Below are 15,234 nucleotides of genomic sequence, written 5' to 3'. Positions count from 1 at the left end.
TCTCCCCCATGCTTTTCAACATCTACATGCAGCCGCTGGGAGGGATCATCAGGAGGTTTGGGCTGGGTGTTCATCAGTATGCAGATGATACCCAGCTCTACCTCTCTTTTAAATCAGAACCAGTGAAGGCGGTAAAGGTCCTGTGTGAGTGTCTGGAAGCGGTTGGAGGATGGATGGCGGCTAACAGATTGAGGTTGAATCCTGACAAGACAGAAGTACTGTTTTTGGGGGACAAGAGGCGGGCAGGTGTGGAGGATTCCCTGGTCCTGAATGGGGTAACTGTGCCCCTGAAGGACCAGGTGCGCAGCCTGGGAGTCATTTTGGACTCAAAGCTGTCCATGGAGGCACAGGTCAAATCTGTATCCAGGGCAGCTGTTTACCAGCTCCATCTGGTACGTAGGCTGAGACCCTATCTGCCTGCGGTCTGTCTCGCCAGAGTGGTACATGCTCTGGTTATCTCCTGCTTGGACTACTGCAATGCGCTCTACGTGGGGCTACCTTTGAAGGTGACCCGGAAACTACAACTAATCCAGAATGCGGCAGCTAGATTGGTGACTGGGAGCGGCCGCCGAGACCATATAACACCGGTCTTGAAAGACCTACATTGGCTCCCAGTACGTTTCCGAGCACAATTCAAAGTGTTGGTGCTGACCTTTAAAGCCCTAAATGGCCTCGGTCCAGTATATCTGAAGGAGCGTCTCCTCCCCCATCGTTCTGCCCGGACACTGAGGTCCAGCTCCGAGGACCTTCTGGCGGTTCCCTCACTGCGAGAGGCCAAGTTGCAGGGAACCAGGCAGAGGGCCTTCTCGGTGGTGGCGCCCGCCCTGTGGAATGCCCTCCCATCGGATGTCAAGGCGATGGAAAACTACCTGACATTCAGAAGACATCTGAAGGCAACCCTGTTCAGGGAAGTTTATAAACTGTGACATTTTAGTGTATTTTTTATCTCTGTTGGAAGCCGCCCAGAGTGGCTGGGGAAACCCAGCCAGATAGGCGGGGTACAAATAATAAATTATTATTATTATTATTATTAAGGCAGCTTCCTATGTTCATATGCTCCTGTGGACGGAGGGGATATTCAATTAGGTTTGTACTTAATGCCAAACCTCTCTAATTTGCACTTTCCAAAACACTATGTGAACCAAAACAGCCATTCTTAGAAATTTCCACTTCTTCCATTTTTGCAGGGCAGTTTGCCAGCCATGTGTACAAGAATGCATATATTAGGGGGAAGGGTGCATAGCGAATGCATGCATTGACATACAAAAACGCATCACATTAGAGATAAGCACTTTGCAAAAAGGCGTATAGTTGAAAAATGGCGCATGCACACACACGTATACACACAAAAGTGTATGTTCGAAATTTGCTGGTGATTTTTTTGAAATACATTTTAAAAATTGCAATGTGATGCGGAAGTGTGAAAAACAGAAATTGAGACTGGGGGGGGGGGATGAGAAGCCCAGAGAAAACAAAACTGACAGATTGACCATCCCTGTATGCCACACTGAACATTTCTGGGAGATGGTGAGCTAGAAGATATATCATAGCTACCAAATACATGCAACCATGATTAGGTTTAGTTTTCAGGCATGGTAATAGCCTTACTCTTCAGCAACATGGTTTGCCTACCTTCATTAACCCAGTTTTCTTCCCCTGCCATGTTTTATAATTAATTTCAGTCAGCAATGATAGTGCCATTGCGCTTGCCTATCAACATTGTTCTTAGTGGGGAAGATTCAAGTGGACATTGCTTTGGGTGGCAGACAGTTATGGTGGAAACCTATCCCCAAACTGTTCTTTAAGCTTAAGGGCAGCGGGAGACTACAGGAGAATCAAGGCAGTGTAAATTGTTTAAGGTTCACTGTCAGCTGAAGTTAGACTCAGATAGTCTGAGATAAAAGCAGACGTGACTCTTTAGATCTCATAACACAGCGAGTGCTTTATGAGCTACAGATGCCTGATTCATTACATTATTAATATATGCTTAAATGCTACAGATACTTGAACACGTTTTCCCCGCGTCCAACAGAACATGGAGTCCTTATAATCATCCAGCAGCTAGAATTTCAAAACTGAAAAGGTGCAGGTTAACTCCATGTTTTTCTTTTTGCAAAAGGAGTTGCTTTCATCATTTTACACTTAAGAATGCAATCCTATGTGTGTCAACTCAGAAACAAGTCTCACTGAGTTCAATAGGATTTACTCCCAGGAAGTATGTAGCAGATTGCAGCCAGAGTCTCATGTTTATAACCCTGAACTCTGGCCCAGAAGAGTGGGCTATTTCATGCTCATCAATTTACAATGTCAAAACAAGTTGTCTCTCATCTTATGGCTTTTGAACATTCTAAGGATGAGGAAATCAAATAGGATTGGCTAATATTGATTCTTGTTTCTAATTCCTCTCCCCCTTTTTCTTAAATAGCCATAAATTGGGAACTGATTAACAGATGGTCTGTTGAAATATACAGATTAAAAATTAATACTAGCTTTTTCATCCCCCACATTTTTTAAAAAAAGAAGAAAACATTGTGTGGGTGTCCTTCTTTTTTGCTCTGCTTAATTTTCACTGGCATTAATAATGGAAAGTAGATCACAGGGGGCATATGGTCTTCTTTATGGAGGACTCTCAGGCTTCACTTGCTTGGACTGCAGTGTTGCCTACCAAGCCAGGATTTCTCTAGATGCCACTTCTGAGTTAGATTGGAACAGAATTGTGTGTGTCTTCATGGCCATATGTGGCAAATCAGTCATCTTGAATTTAGATGGCCTTCCAAAAGTCTGAAGCAATGCAGACGCCAATTGTGGCATTTCTGCTGCAGTCTGTCGTTGGGAATCAAAGCCCACTTTGATGTTGAGAGTTACTAGAATGTTGCATGTACATAGCACATTGATTGTAAGAGGGCTATTCTCTTCCGAAATGATGGATCCAGAATCTGGATTTCTTAGGCTTCTTTTCCATAGTAACTGCCTAGAATTGTCGTATCATAGATCTTGATATTTTTAGATGGGTTTTTATGAATATTTTAGATCACTTGAATCAATCTTTAACACCCTTCTCTGCCTTCTTTGATCACGCAATTAAGGAGAAGAACAATAGAACTATAGTCACCATGACATCCAAAGAAATTTGCCATTCCTTAGGGCCTGTTGCAGCAAACCTTTTAAGTCACATCTAATTGTGCATTCACCATAGAATTGTTAAGGTGGAAGGGAGCCAAGCGTTGTCTAGTCCGGCCCCCTGCAATCCAGGGGACTAAAGTACGGCAAAGCATTTTTAAAAGTATTTTGTTTTTTTTGTTTTTTTATAAATATTTATTAAAGTTTTTAAATATAAATGCACAAATAATAAACAGTCTTACTTCTATCACAGACATAATTTCATCACTTCTTTGGGCTCCCTCACGTCTCCCGCTCCCATTTACATCGTTAAAAGTTTTTTCCAAACAAATTATCAACTTGTTTACAATCTCATGTCCACTCATTCAAATATAATCTAGCACTTCTTCCAAAAATTTTTATATTTTCTTTAGTCTCACTTATCATCAAATTTCAAATCTAATTTAGTGGTGGCCAGTTTTTTATAATCTAGCATCCTTCTTAGCATTCAACCAAATTACAATGTTTTTGTAGATACTTCTTGAATTTCTCCCAGTCTTCCTCCATCTTCTCTTCTCCCAGGTCACGGATTCTGCCAGTCATCTCGGCCAGTTGCATATAGTCCATCAGTTGCATCTGCCACTCTTCCAGTGTGGGTAGATCTTGAGTTTTCCAGTTTTTTGCGATGAGTATCCTTGCTGCCGTTGTTGCATACATGAAGAATGTTCGGTCCTTCTTTAACACCTTCTGGCCGACAATACCCAGAAGGAAGGCCTCTGGTTTCTTAGTAAAGGTATACTTAAATACCTTTTTCAGCTCATTATATATCATTTCCCAGAAGACCTTCACCTTAGGGCATGTCCACCAGAGGTGAAAGAATGTTCCGCATTTTTAAAAGTATTTTGTATTCATTTTTCTGTTAGAACAATCAACAAGAATTTGAGCAAACATTGGCGTACTGGTATTCGTGTCACATTACACCGTTTCCTATTTGAGTTTACACTACGGTTGCAAGACATGAAAGCATTCAAAACTCCATTTTCTTGCTATGCAGAAACATGTCCTCAAACAGCTCCATAATTTCCTGCGTGTCAAAGGCACTTTAAAACACTTTTTGAAAACCTGTCCTTAGAGACAGAGATCTGGTTCATACATTAGGAGCAATGGCATATAACCTCCATGGCAAGACTTAGCGGGCCCTGAAATATTTTGGTGGAATATATTTCAGCTGCAGAAATAACACAGCTGCAGAAATGTCGAGGCAGCGGCAGTTGCTCATTCTCTAAGCTGGATGGCAAGCTTTATAGTTTCTCTGCGAAAGCAAATGTAGCCAAAGTTTTCTTGTGAAAGAGGCACAGGGATTATTCTCTCAGTGGTAGGAAAATTCAAAGGAGTGCAGAACAGGGAACTTAAAAGGTCCTCTCTCCACAGAGAAGCATTCACAGAGAATTACAACAGTGGACCCATGTTGATCTCTACAGAGATCAAAAGCAAGGGAATCGATAGGTGCGCCATGAAAGGAAACCCCACACTTTCAATGAATTCCATTTTTCAGCCATTGCTTCTATTCTTTTTGATCTTGGTTGATTAGGTGCTACCCCTCTGTTGTGCCGCTGTGCTTGGTGACACAGTTAGTCAAATGGTAATCAAGCCTGCTCACTCTGCCAGTTCATTGGTTGGAGGCCAGTAACCTTTTCTCTAGTGGTCATCCATTCAAAATTGGACAACAGCACCAGGTCACAACAAGCGCAGGTTTCATTGCTGCTTCTGCCCATCTTCTAGGAACCACTTCACATGCCACTTACTTCCATTCCACATGCCAAATGGGATATCATTTGTTCACTTATAGTGCCAGAAGCAATAGCAACACCAAAGAACAACTCGTGGCCAAGTTTTGCTTCATCCAAATCCAAATGGGACTATGCAAATGGATCCTGGTTAAACAACCATGGAATTGCAGAGTTGGAAGGGATCCTGAGGATCATGTAGTCCTGGCATAGGCAAACTCGGCCCTCCAAATGTTTTGGGACTACATCTCCCATCATCCCTAGCTAACAGGACCAGTGGTCAGGGATGATGGGAGTTGTAGTCCCAAAACATATGGAGGGCCGAGTTTGCCTATGCCTGATCTAGTGCAACCCCTTGCAATGCAAGAATATGCAGCTGTCCCATGCAGGGATCAAACCTGCAACCTTGGCATTATCATCACCATGCTCTAGCCCACTGAGCTATCCAGATGGTTGTGACCTATAGAAGCATGTAGCTAAAGATAAATCATAATCAGTGTAGCTCTCCTGTTCAGATTTTCAAAGAAAATCTCCAGTTTTAAGGAGCAGAAAGTATGGGATGGCTGGAGAAAGAGAGAAAGTGTGTGTGTGGGGAGTTACACCCTTTGAAAGGACAACAACAACAACAACAACAACAACAACAACAACAACAACAACAATTTATTACTTATACCCCGCCCATCTGGCTGGGTTTCCCCAGCTACCGTGGGCGGCTTCCAACAGGAGATTAAAAATCCATTAAAATATCAGTCATTAAAAAAACACTTCCCTAAACAGGGCTGACTGTTTTCTAAACGTCAGTTGTTTATTCCTTTGACATCCGATGGGAGAGCATTCCACAGGGCAGGAGCCACTACCGAGAAGGCCCTCTGCCTGGTTCCCTGTACCTTTGCTTCTCACAGTGAGGAAACCGTCAGAAGGCCCTTGGCGTGGACCTCAGTGTCTGGGCCAAATGATGGGGGTGGAGACGCTCCTTCAGGTATACTGGGCCGAGGCCGTTTATGGCTTTAAAGGTCAGCACCAACACTTTGAATTTTGCTAAGAAATGTACTGGGAGCCAATGTAGGTCTTTCAAGACCGGTGTTATGTGGTCTCGGCGGCCGCTCCCAGTCACCAGTCTAGCTGCCACATTCTGGATTAGTTGTAGTTTCCGGGTCACCTTCAAAGGTAGCCCCACATAGAGTGCATTGCAGTAGTCCAAGCGGGAGATAACCAGAGCATGCACCACTCTGGCGAAACAGTCTGCGGGCAGGTAGGGTCTTAGCCTACGTACCAATTGGAGCTGGTAGACAGCTGCCCTAGACACAGAATTGACCTGTACCTCCATGGACAGCTGTGAGTCCAAACTGACTCCCACCTGCACAGTTGCCCCATTCAGGACCAGAGAGTCCCCTACACCCGCCCACCCCCTGTCCCCCCCAAAACAGTACTTCTGTCTTGTCAGGATTCGACCTCAATCTGTCAGCTGCCATCCATCCTCCAATCGCCTCCAGGCACTCACACAGGACCTTCACCGCCTTCACTGGTTCTAATTTGAAACAGAGGTGGAGCTGGGTATCATCTGCATACTGATGAACATCCAGCCCAAACCCCCTGATGATCTCTCCCAGCGGCTTCATATAGATTTTGGAATATAGAACAAAACCACCCCCACTCTCCGTTATTTTCAAAGGAATGTGAAGGAGACTGAGACAATTTGGAATGTAATCTAACTGGAAAGATAACTGATTATAAATTTTCAGCTGAAAGGAGGAAAAGTATCTGCCAGCTGCAAGGTCAGAGGTTTTCCTATTAATCATTGGCAGTTTGGAATAAGACTGTTCTTCCTAGGTTGGAAAAAAAATGGTGAGGACAGTTTATTTGTTGGAACAGAGGGGTCTCTAACAAGCTCTTCAATCATGGAACGAAGTGACGCAGAGGTTTTTGGAAAACTGTGACACGACCACTTCCCCCGAGTCATGATGGGAAATATCAACAATTGGAAGAATGAAAGACACAACAACATATATGGTTGGGACAACATCATGGAGAAAAAATTATCATGCACAGGAATGAACAGTGATTACAGACTAAGTGCCTTACTTGAAACTTTGTAAATTATTTAATATATTAACATGAATTGAAACCATAAGATTGTAGCCATTGTACAAAGTATTATTATCTTGAAGGGGATGTAATTGAAATTATTAAGATTTTGGAACGCAGAAAAGAAAAACAAAAACAAAGAGGGAGCCATCAAATCTAGCATGTGAGGAGGCCACTTTAGCTAAATTGTTTTATTTGGTATATTAATAATTGTTTTTAATAATTGGATAAAATTAATTGGAATTGTTATACTGAGGCTGTTATTGGAACGATATTGGAAAATCAATAAAAATATTTTTTTTAATGGAAGTGTGGGATGGCAGCAGTTGGAGGAGAATGGTGCGTAGACAGGGAAGGATTAAAGGAGACACAAGGGGTTCACAGCACACATTAAGCTGAGATATGGGCAGGTCCTCATTCGTGACTAAGCCCCATTTACCTCTCTGGGACTTATCTATGAGTGAACACACATAGCACTGGACTGCATAATTACATGTGCAACTTTGTCCCCTGTCTTGGGGCATTTTTGATGTATTGTTTGAAATCACTGAAATACATTGCAAACTCTCTCTCTCCCTCTCTCTCTGTGTGTGTATGACTGTAACTGAACTACCTCAGCTTGAACTAGTCTCTTTGTCTCTTTCTTCACTCCAGGTCACAGATATGATGCTTCAGGACAAGCCTTATCCAGACTGGGGAAAGTCTGCCAGAGCTTTCTGGAAAAGGGGGAACACCAGGATCGTTTTATTCTGGTAGGAAATAACCACAGTTCGATTACTGCAAACGGTTGTCTGTGTGCTTGTACAGAATATACCATGTAAATATATACAGTGGTGCCTCGTAAGACGAAATTAATCCGTTCCGTGAGGCTCTTCGTATAGCGGTTTTTTCGTCTTGCGAAGCAAGCCCATTGACAGCTTAGCGGATTAGCGCTATTAGTGGTTTAGCGGCTTTTAGCGATCAGCTGTTAAGCGGCTTATCAGCGGATCAGCTGATAAGCGGCTTAGCGGCTTAGGGAAAGGGGGGGAAAGAGGGGGGACCGCAGGAACTCGCAAGACATTTTCGTCTTGCGAAGCAAGCCCATAGGGAAATTCGTTTTGCAAAGCGCCTCCAAAATGGAAAACCCTTTCGTCTAGCGGGTTTTCCGTCTTGCGAGGCGTTCGTCTTGTGGGGCACCACTGTAATTCTGAACCACTTCCAAGGGTTGTAGCGCAAAACATCTGGAGGGTATCAGGTTGAGGAAAGCTGAGATAGATCCTTGGTCTGATACAGCGTGTCTTTTCTTATCAGAATCAAATCAATAAATGTTCTGCTGAGTTTTACCATGATATAAAGTTTTCTTAACCTATTTTTACCTTGAAATAATTTGCCACAAATGTCTTGAATGTTAAATTGGATTAAGTGTAAGCAAGGCATCATTTCATCTTCAAAAATAAGCTGATCTAATGGGGATTTTTAAAATATAAAGGGTGACATAAGTGCCTTCATTTCTTGCTGTGGGCAATGAAATAAAATTGCCTTAGGCAACACCACTCATTAAATAAAGACATTATTTATGGGATACATGCCAGGCATTCAATAACAGCCTTCTTAATAAGCAGAGTGAAAAAGAAAGATGGGCAAATAAGTAACGTTAAAAATTATAACCAAGTATTGTGACCCCTTAAAGACACGTGGTTGTAGAGGGAGAAATATAAGCAGGAAATGCAAAAAATACAGACCGTGACAATTATATTATAGTTTAACCATATATAAAATAGCTACAGTGATCATTCACAAAGCAGTGTTGATGAAAACACAAACACAGCCACTCTGGGCGGCTTCCAACAAAATATTAAAATACAATAGTCCTTCAGATATTAAAAGCTTCCCTAAACAGGGCTGCCTTCAGATGTCTTCTAAAAGTCTGGTAGTTGTTTTTTCCTTTGACATCTGGTGGGAGGGCATTCCACAGGGCGGGTGCCACTACCAAAAAGGCCCTCTGCCTGGTTCCCTGTAACTTCGCTTCTCACAGTGAAGAAACCGCCAGAAGGCCCTCGGCGCTGGACCTCAGTGTCCAGGCAGAACAATGGTGGTGGAGATGCTCCTTCAGGTATACTGGACCGAGGATTTGAACTTTAGATTCCTGGGTCCAATTCTAGCAACCCAACCATTCTACCACCCTGGCTTTCTTAAGCCCATTGATTTAATGGGTCTGCAGTAATGGGAAATAGGTCCAAACTGGGAATGAACCATAACTTAGACAGAACTATTCCTCCCATTGGTGAAGATTAAACCCACTGGCTATGACCACATATGCAAAAGCCTTTGGGAAATTTATTGAAGTTTTCACAATGCAATAAACAAAACAAATTAATCTACTGGAAATGAAGAAAAGAAAGAAACAACAAGATCCTCTTTCATCACTATATCTTAACTTCCATCCTCTACAGAGGAAGTTGTGTCCTTCCATTTCTAACCTGGGCTCATCCCTCTCTTCTCACAGCCTCTCACCCTGTGATATCTCCCAGGGCCACTTCTCAATCGATGGATGCAAATGAAATATTTCCCACCCCCATCTCAGAATGGCCTAAGCTGCTTGACTAAAGCATTAATTTGAAAAAAGCTAATTGTGAAGAATCATTAAGGTAGGGATTCTTTAAGAGGCAAATTTGCAGAACACGTTGTTCCAAATTTACATCTTCCATATGCTTTTAGCAGCAATTTGCTTCCAACCTCCATTTTGGCAAATTTAATGTACTTCAGCTAGTGTTGCATATTGCTCAAAGAAGAAGGGGAAATGAATATGGCTTATTCCAAACCATTCATCAATGTTAGCTTATAATAATAATAATAATTTATTATTTATACCCCGCCAATCTGGCTGAGTTTCCCCAGCCACTCTGGGTGGCTTCCAATCAAGTGTTAAAAACAATACAGCTTAGACAATCACATAGTTTACATATTTTATATTTATGCAACTTTTGTTCAACATGCCTCACTGTGCAACCTCTTATTTAAAAGCACCGTTTTGCATTTAATTAATTTAATTAATTTAATTAATTTGCATTTAATTTCTAGGCTCAGTTGAAGGTGCTCATGCTAGTGTTTAAAGCCCTGAACAACTTGGCCCCAAATATCTGAAAGAATATCTCCTTTCTTACAGTCCCCACTGGGTGTTAAAATCAGCAAAGGGTCCACCTTAAGAAGTTCAGAATGCTGGTGGGGATGGCCTAGGAGAGGGCCTTTCCTGTGGCAGCCACTGGCGGACGAAGAGGGGGGCGGGGTGAGCACACCGCTCCCAGCACCACGATCTCGGTGGGGTGACATCGTGGCTGCCCTCCCACGCTGGGCACCCCCAGGACACCCCCAGGACACCACCACCAGTCACGCCCCCACCTGCTCTCCACCTCCCAGTGCTGGAACATGAAGCTCTGCCACTGGTAGTAGCCCCTAAGCTGTGGAATGCCCTCTTCACACAGGTGCATCTGCTCCTTTCCCTATACAGTTGTACCTTGGTTGCTGAACGCCTTAGAACTCGTACGTTTCAGCTCCCGAACAATCAAAAACTGGAAGTGAGTGTCCCGGTTTTTGAACGATTTTTGGCAGCTGGACATCCTGCCCGGCTTCCGATTCGCTGCAGGATGCTCCTGCAGCCAATCAGAAGCCGTGCCTTGGTTTTCGAATGGTTCTGAAAGTTGAACGGACTCCCAGAACACATTCTGTTTGAGAACTAAGGTACGACTGTACAGCTTTCAGCGACTGCTAAAGGTTCACCTCTTTTACCTGACTTTTGGCACCCTAGATGTCTGTTTTCAAGTCCCACCCCATTCCTGTGACTGCAATATATTTAAACTGTTTTTAATTCTGGATTTTCACATTGCTGTAACCAACCTTGGGACCTGCTGGTGAACGGCAGTTAATAAAATTAATAAAAAAATTAATACTAATAAAATTAAGAATAAGAATAAGAAGCATACCTGTGTAAGACTTTTGCAAAATCCTTAGGAGTAGAAGACACACACTTTGCATCTATGTGTACTTTAACTGACTCATTTCTGCTCAGGTAACCCATATCATGCTACAAAAGATAACCTAAGATGTTTTATTGGGGGGAAAAATCAATATAGCTTTCTTTTGCCGTAGAAGAATGAGCTGATAGCTGAGCAATATTGAGTCATCCAGTTTTACTTTGTACATGAGATGAAATAATAAGAACAAGGTGCTCAGATTTTGGCTTTCCATAATTACATGTTGTCTACCTCCAACAGGAAAAGCAATAGGTAGAACTTCAGATAGATTAAAATATCAGTAAATCACAAAATGTTAACAGCAGCTGCTGCGTAGGTCTCCTTGCTGTCTAATGCACCTCCTTTTTATTCTCTTTGTCCTCTCCCACCCCCATTTTGCTTTAAAACCCCATCACACAAAGACATCTTTGAATGGATGCCCAAAAATTATTAGAACAACAAATATGATGCAAACCTTTCACATCCATGGATTTGAGCTACCTTGCTCATACCGCGTCTTTATGCTGAAGATTATACAATCTATTTATTGTACCGACGAATGCACTCAAAGGCCTAGCTTAAAGAGCCTTTAAAATAATGGTGCTGTCAGTAGCCTGGTAAGTGCCTCTCACCCTTTTGTGCTATTGCGCATTCACAGCCCTCTCCTCTGGAATTGGATTAGCTTGCCTTGTGATGAACCTTGACTCTAATTTACGGCAGTGCTTCCCGCGACACAAGTGTAAGACTTTCTTGTTGCTAATGGGCAAATCCCCATGTGTTTCCACAGAGTGACACCTGACTTTTAGAAGGGAGCGAGGGAAAGATGGAAAGGGAGGTGCTTTCAAAAGACAAACCCCCACATCTGAAGATAGAAAAATATTTTTGAGTATTCCTACTTCTCATCAGTATCCACTTTCCCCTGCCACAACGTAACATAAATTTGATTACATTAACGACAAAGGCAGTCAGGGAAGAGGGGTTGCCCGAAGACTGCATTAAAATGGATCAGGTGTACATTTAAATTGCATTAGTTGCTTGAGCCGCATTAGCTTAGCCGAATACATGTGGCTGAGGTGGAGAATATTACTAAAGCTTTCCCCTCCTTCCTTTTGATTAAACTTTCTCCTTGAAATAATTCTAATTGGTTGACCTCCAGAGTCCGCCTCTTTTCCTGGCTTTTAAGAAACAAGGTTTTTTTGATGTGTGTTTGTTTTTCTGTTGCTTGGTAGGATTGCTTTGCCCTTAGGTGGATTGAACTGAGCTACTCATTTGAATTCTCAGCGCATCTGAAATAAATAGAATGAGAGATGCCTTTGATAAACGGCACTTTTTTTACTGAGACGTTTTTGATACTAGGTTAATGGATTAGCCCGGAGGGAGCTTCTGTGGGTGCCAAGGGCCTCTTGAATGCGAGTGACTATACTGACCATCACCTCCAGATCTCAAGAGATTTTCATGAGCGGTTTGATGATTGGCAGTTAGTACAGGATAGATGTCAAGGCCTGGTTGGAGGAGGAGAAGAGCTGGGAGCCACCAGCCCAAGAGTTCTCCGGTGAGGGCTCAAACTGGCTGGGTGGCAGCCTGCCTCCCAAGAGTCCCTCAGGGAACGCTCCGAAGATAACACCTTTGAGCCTGGGACACTGAGGAGCGGTCAACAGAAGGTAGATGATAGAAGCAGGAGACTTGAGCAATCAGTGTGTGTGTGTGTGTGTGTGTGTGTGTGTGTGTGTGTGTCAGAAGAAGGAAGGAGAAGCTCCTGCTGGCTCTTCTCCACCTCTGACACCCTGCGCGAGGAGAGTACTGCACATTGCTGAGCAATGTGTCATACATGCCCAGAGGAGGAGCTCCCCCTCTCAATCTGCCTGATAGGGATTCAGAGTGAGAGACCAGCGGAGAAAGGCTGTGCCCACAGCTTAGTTTCAGCAACACTTCCGTTGAGATGCCTTGGACCTTCAGGGCTGCACGGCTGCGGAAAACAACCCCCCTCTTGAGTTGGCCATGCTGTACGATCTGGACTCTCTCCGTCCAAAGTCAGGTGTAAATATGTGAATGAAGCATATTTCTTAAAGCTATGTCATTCAGCGGGTCTTGATTCTCAAAGGAATACAGACCCTGAGTGAGTGGCGGGAACCCTCCTGGGATCTTGCCACAGCTCAGCAAAGACTGGGGTGGTGCCCAACTTTTGTAACAATGCTAACATCTCTTTGCATGGATGCTACATGTATGATTGGGATGGCGTGGCCAGCAGGCTTGCTAGCATGGAAGGAAGAAGGCCTGCTATTGTGTCCCTTGACATAGTGATGGTGTTCCCCCAACACGGCATCCTGTGTGAGGCAAAGAATGCCTCATGACCTGGGGAAAGGGGGTTTGAGTTCCAAGGTAATCTGAAACATTTTATTTATTTAAAATATGGTGAAGGGCAGCTAAGAAATCCTCCTCATGCTACTATTACTGCCATGATTATCACCAGAGGTGCCGACTTGGGCCCCAGACTATGGGTGCACAACGTCCTTCATCATGACATCATGTTACATTGTGAGGGCCGCAGTTGTGCCTGGGTGGCCTCCAATGCACTTCTGAGGCCTCATAGGCCTCAGAGGTTGCATCCGAGGCCTCACAAGGCCCTCAATGCGACTTCTGGTTTCTTGTGGGAGCTGGCACCAGTGGTTACCGTCATCATGTTATTGTTGTGCCTACTAAGGAGAAATTTCAATCTCTTGACACTGCACAAGATCTTGATGACACAATTTCTTCTTTGTTTTGCAGACTTCTGGATGGCTAAATCTGATCTGATTTAAAGTAGTACATACTGCAATACCTTTATTCCACCTACTAATTAATTCTTGCACCTAGTAATTTTGCCCTGTTCTTGTTCCGTTGGACTAGCATGGCTGCTAAATTCTGGTCTACAAAGTTATCAGAGTAGTCAGTGGAGTTGCAGAGAATCTCTGCCTTACTACTCTCTCGGTGACCCATGAATGCTGTACTGTCACCGGAGCTCAATACAAGCATATATAGCTTTCCAGATTGTCTTTAAACTATGCTGGCATGATATCATCAGAAGCCAATTCCTGTCCTGTGTCCTTGAGTCAAAACAAATGCTATACATCACAAGTGATTCCTTTCTTTCCTTAAGACAACTGTGTGTGAAACAAACATTTTTCTCTGTCTGATTGAGGAAAGAGAGAAAGAAAGAAAGAAAGAAAGAGAAACTCTTGGAACTGCTACGATATAATCTCTGGCTTAAAAATTCCTTGCAATATTTCATGGGTTGGTTTTGGGTTTGTGTTTTCTTGGAGATTTATTTTTCATAGTTCTAAAAGGACACTGCTCCTCTGACCTGGCTCTGGAGGAATTCTTGTTCCAGGCAAGCCATCTGACTGTTGGCAGATATCTACAGCTTCTTCCTCTACCAGTCTAATCCCTTTGCTCCAGAGGATGGTATTCCTACACCAAGGCAGATGGTGCTGCTGCAGCCAGCATTCCTTAGTGGGCAAGAATTGGTAGGAAGCAGCTGTACATACAGGTCATCTCCAGACTATCAGTATTTTGAGGGTGAGGGATCCAGAGCACACCAGAAATCTAGGTTTGCACAGTTAAAGTGGATTAAAAATGCTCTGTTGCTCTGGCACAATAAATCCAGTGTTTTTAAAAAGCTGGCTTTCTGAGGTTAGGAAAGTGACAGGGAAATGCATAGAAAAGTGTGGGGAGAGTGAATGATTAACTGGAATATGTCTAACCACTGCACAAGCAAATCAGCATGAATGCTCACTGCTGTATAACCTCACTGCAAACTACGGTGATAATAATGAACGCTCATTGCAAACTGGACATAGTCTAACCTCCTCATAAATTTTGTGCAAGCAAATCAGAATCGATGTGCAATAAGCAGGGCACCTGGAGGAGCCCAGAGTCAGGGGAGATTCAATCAGTCAAGGTAACACAGCAAAATCACATCCAAAAATAACATCTAAAGGGAGACAAAATATAGAGGTACTCATATGTAGTTCTAGAAATCTCAAAGCCAAGGAAAATGAGCTTGATATTGGAAGAGAATATTTATAACAGGAAAATCTGGTAGAACGATGACAAGCAGTAGAATATATTTCTGTCTAAAGATGACATACAGAAGAAGACAGAATGACCGCTCCCCACTTTAAATGGGGGGTGTCCTTTGCATGGTCGCGCACAGCCCCTGGACCCTATGCAGCAACATTAGCACAGGCTTGGCTTCGCCTCCCTCCCAGGTGGGATACCTGGAGGTCTCCGCCTAC

The 15,234-nt window shown here is 43.3% G+C and overlaps 1 protein-coding gene across 4 annotated transcripts in view; it reads left to right on the top strand.

The window, feature by feature from the left end:
• Positions 1 to 15,234, top strand: part of TMEM117 (transmembrane protein 117) — a 212,780-nt gene that overhangs the window by 117,027 nt on the left and 80,519 nt on the right. For all 4 annotated transcript variants that reach the window (XM_081878005.1, XM_081878003.1, XM_081878004.1 and 1 more), the window contains exon 5: positions 7,626 to 7,723. In XM_081878005.1, coding sequence (XP_081734131.1) covers positions 7,626 to 7,723 — 98 coding nt within the window. The remainder of the gene's footprint in view (positions 1 to 7,625; positions 7,724 to 15,234) is intronic.

This window comes from Podarcis erhardii (genome assembly GCF_964252035.2).
Source record: "Podarcis erhardii genome assembly, chromosome: 10".
NCBI classification, from domain to species: Eukaryota; Metazoa; Chordata; class Lepidosauria; order Squamata; family Lacertidae; genus Podarcis; species Podarcis erhardii.
The sequence above is the reverse complement of the archived record's forward strand: the minus strand, read 5'-3'. Positions and strand labels throughout refer to the sequence as shown.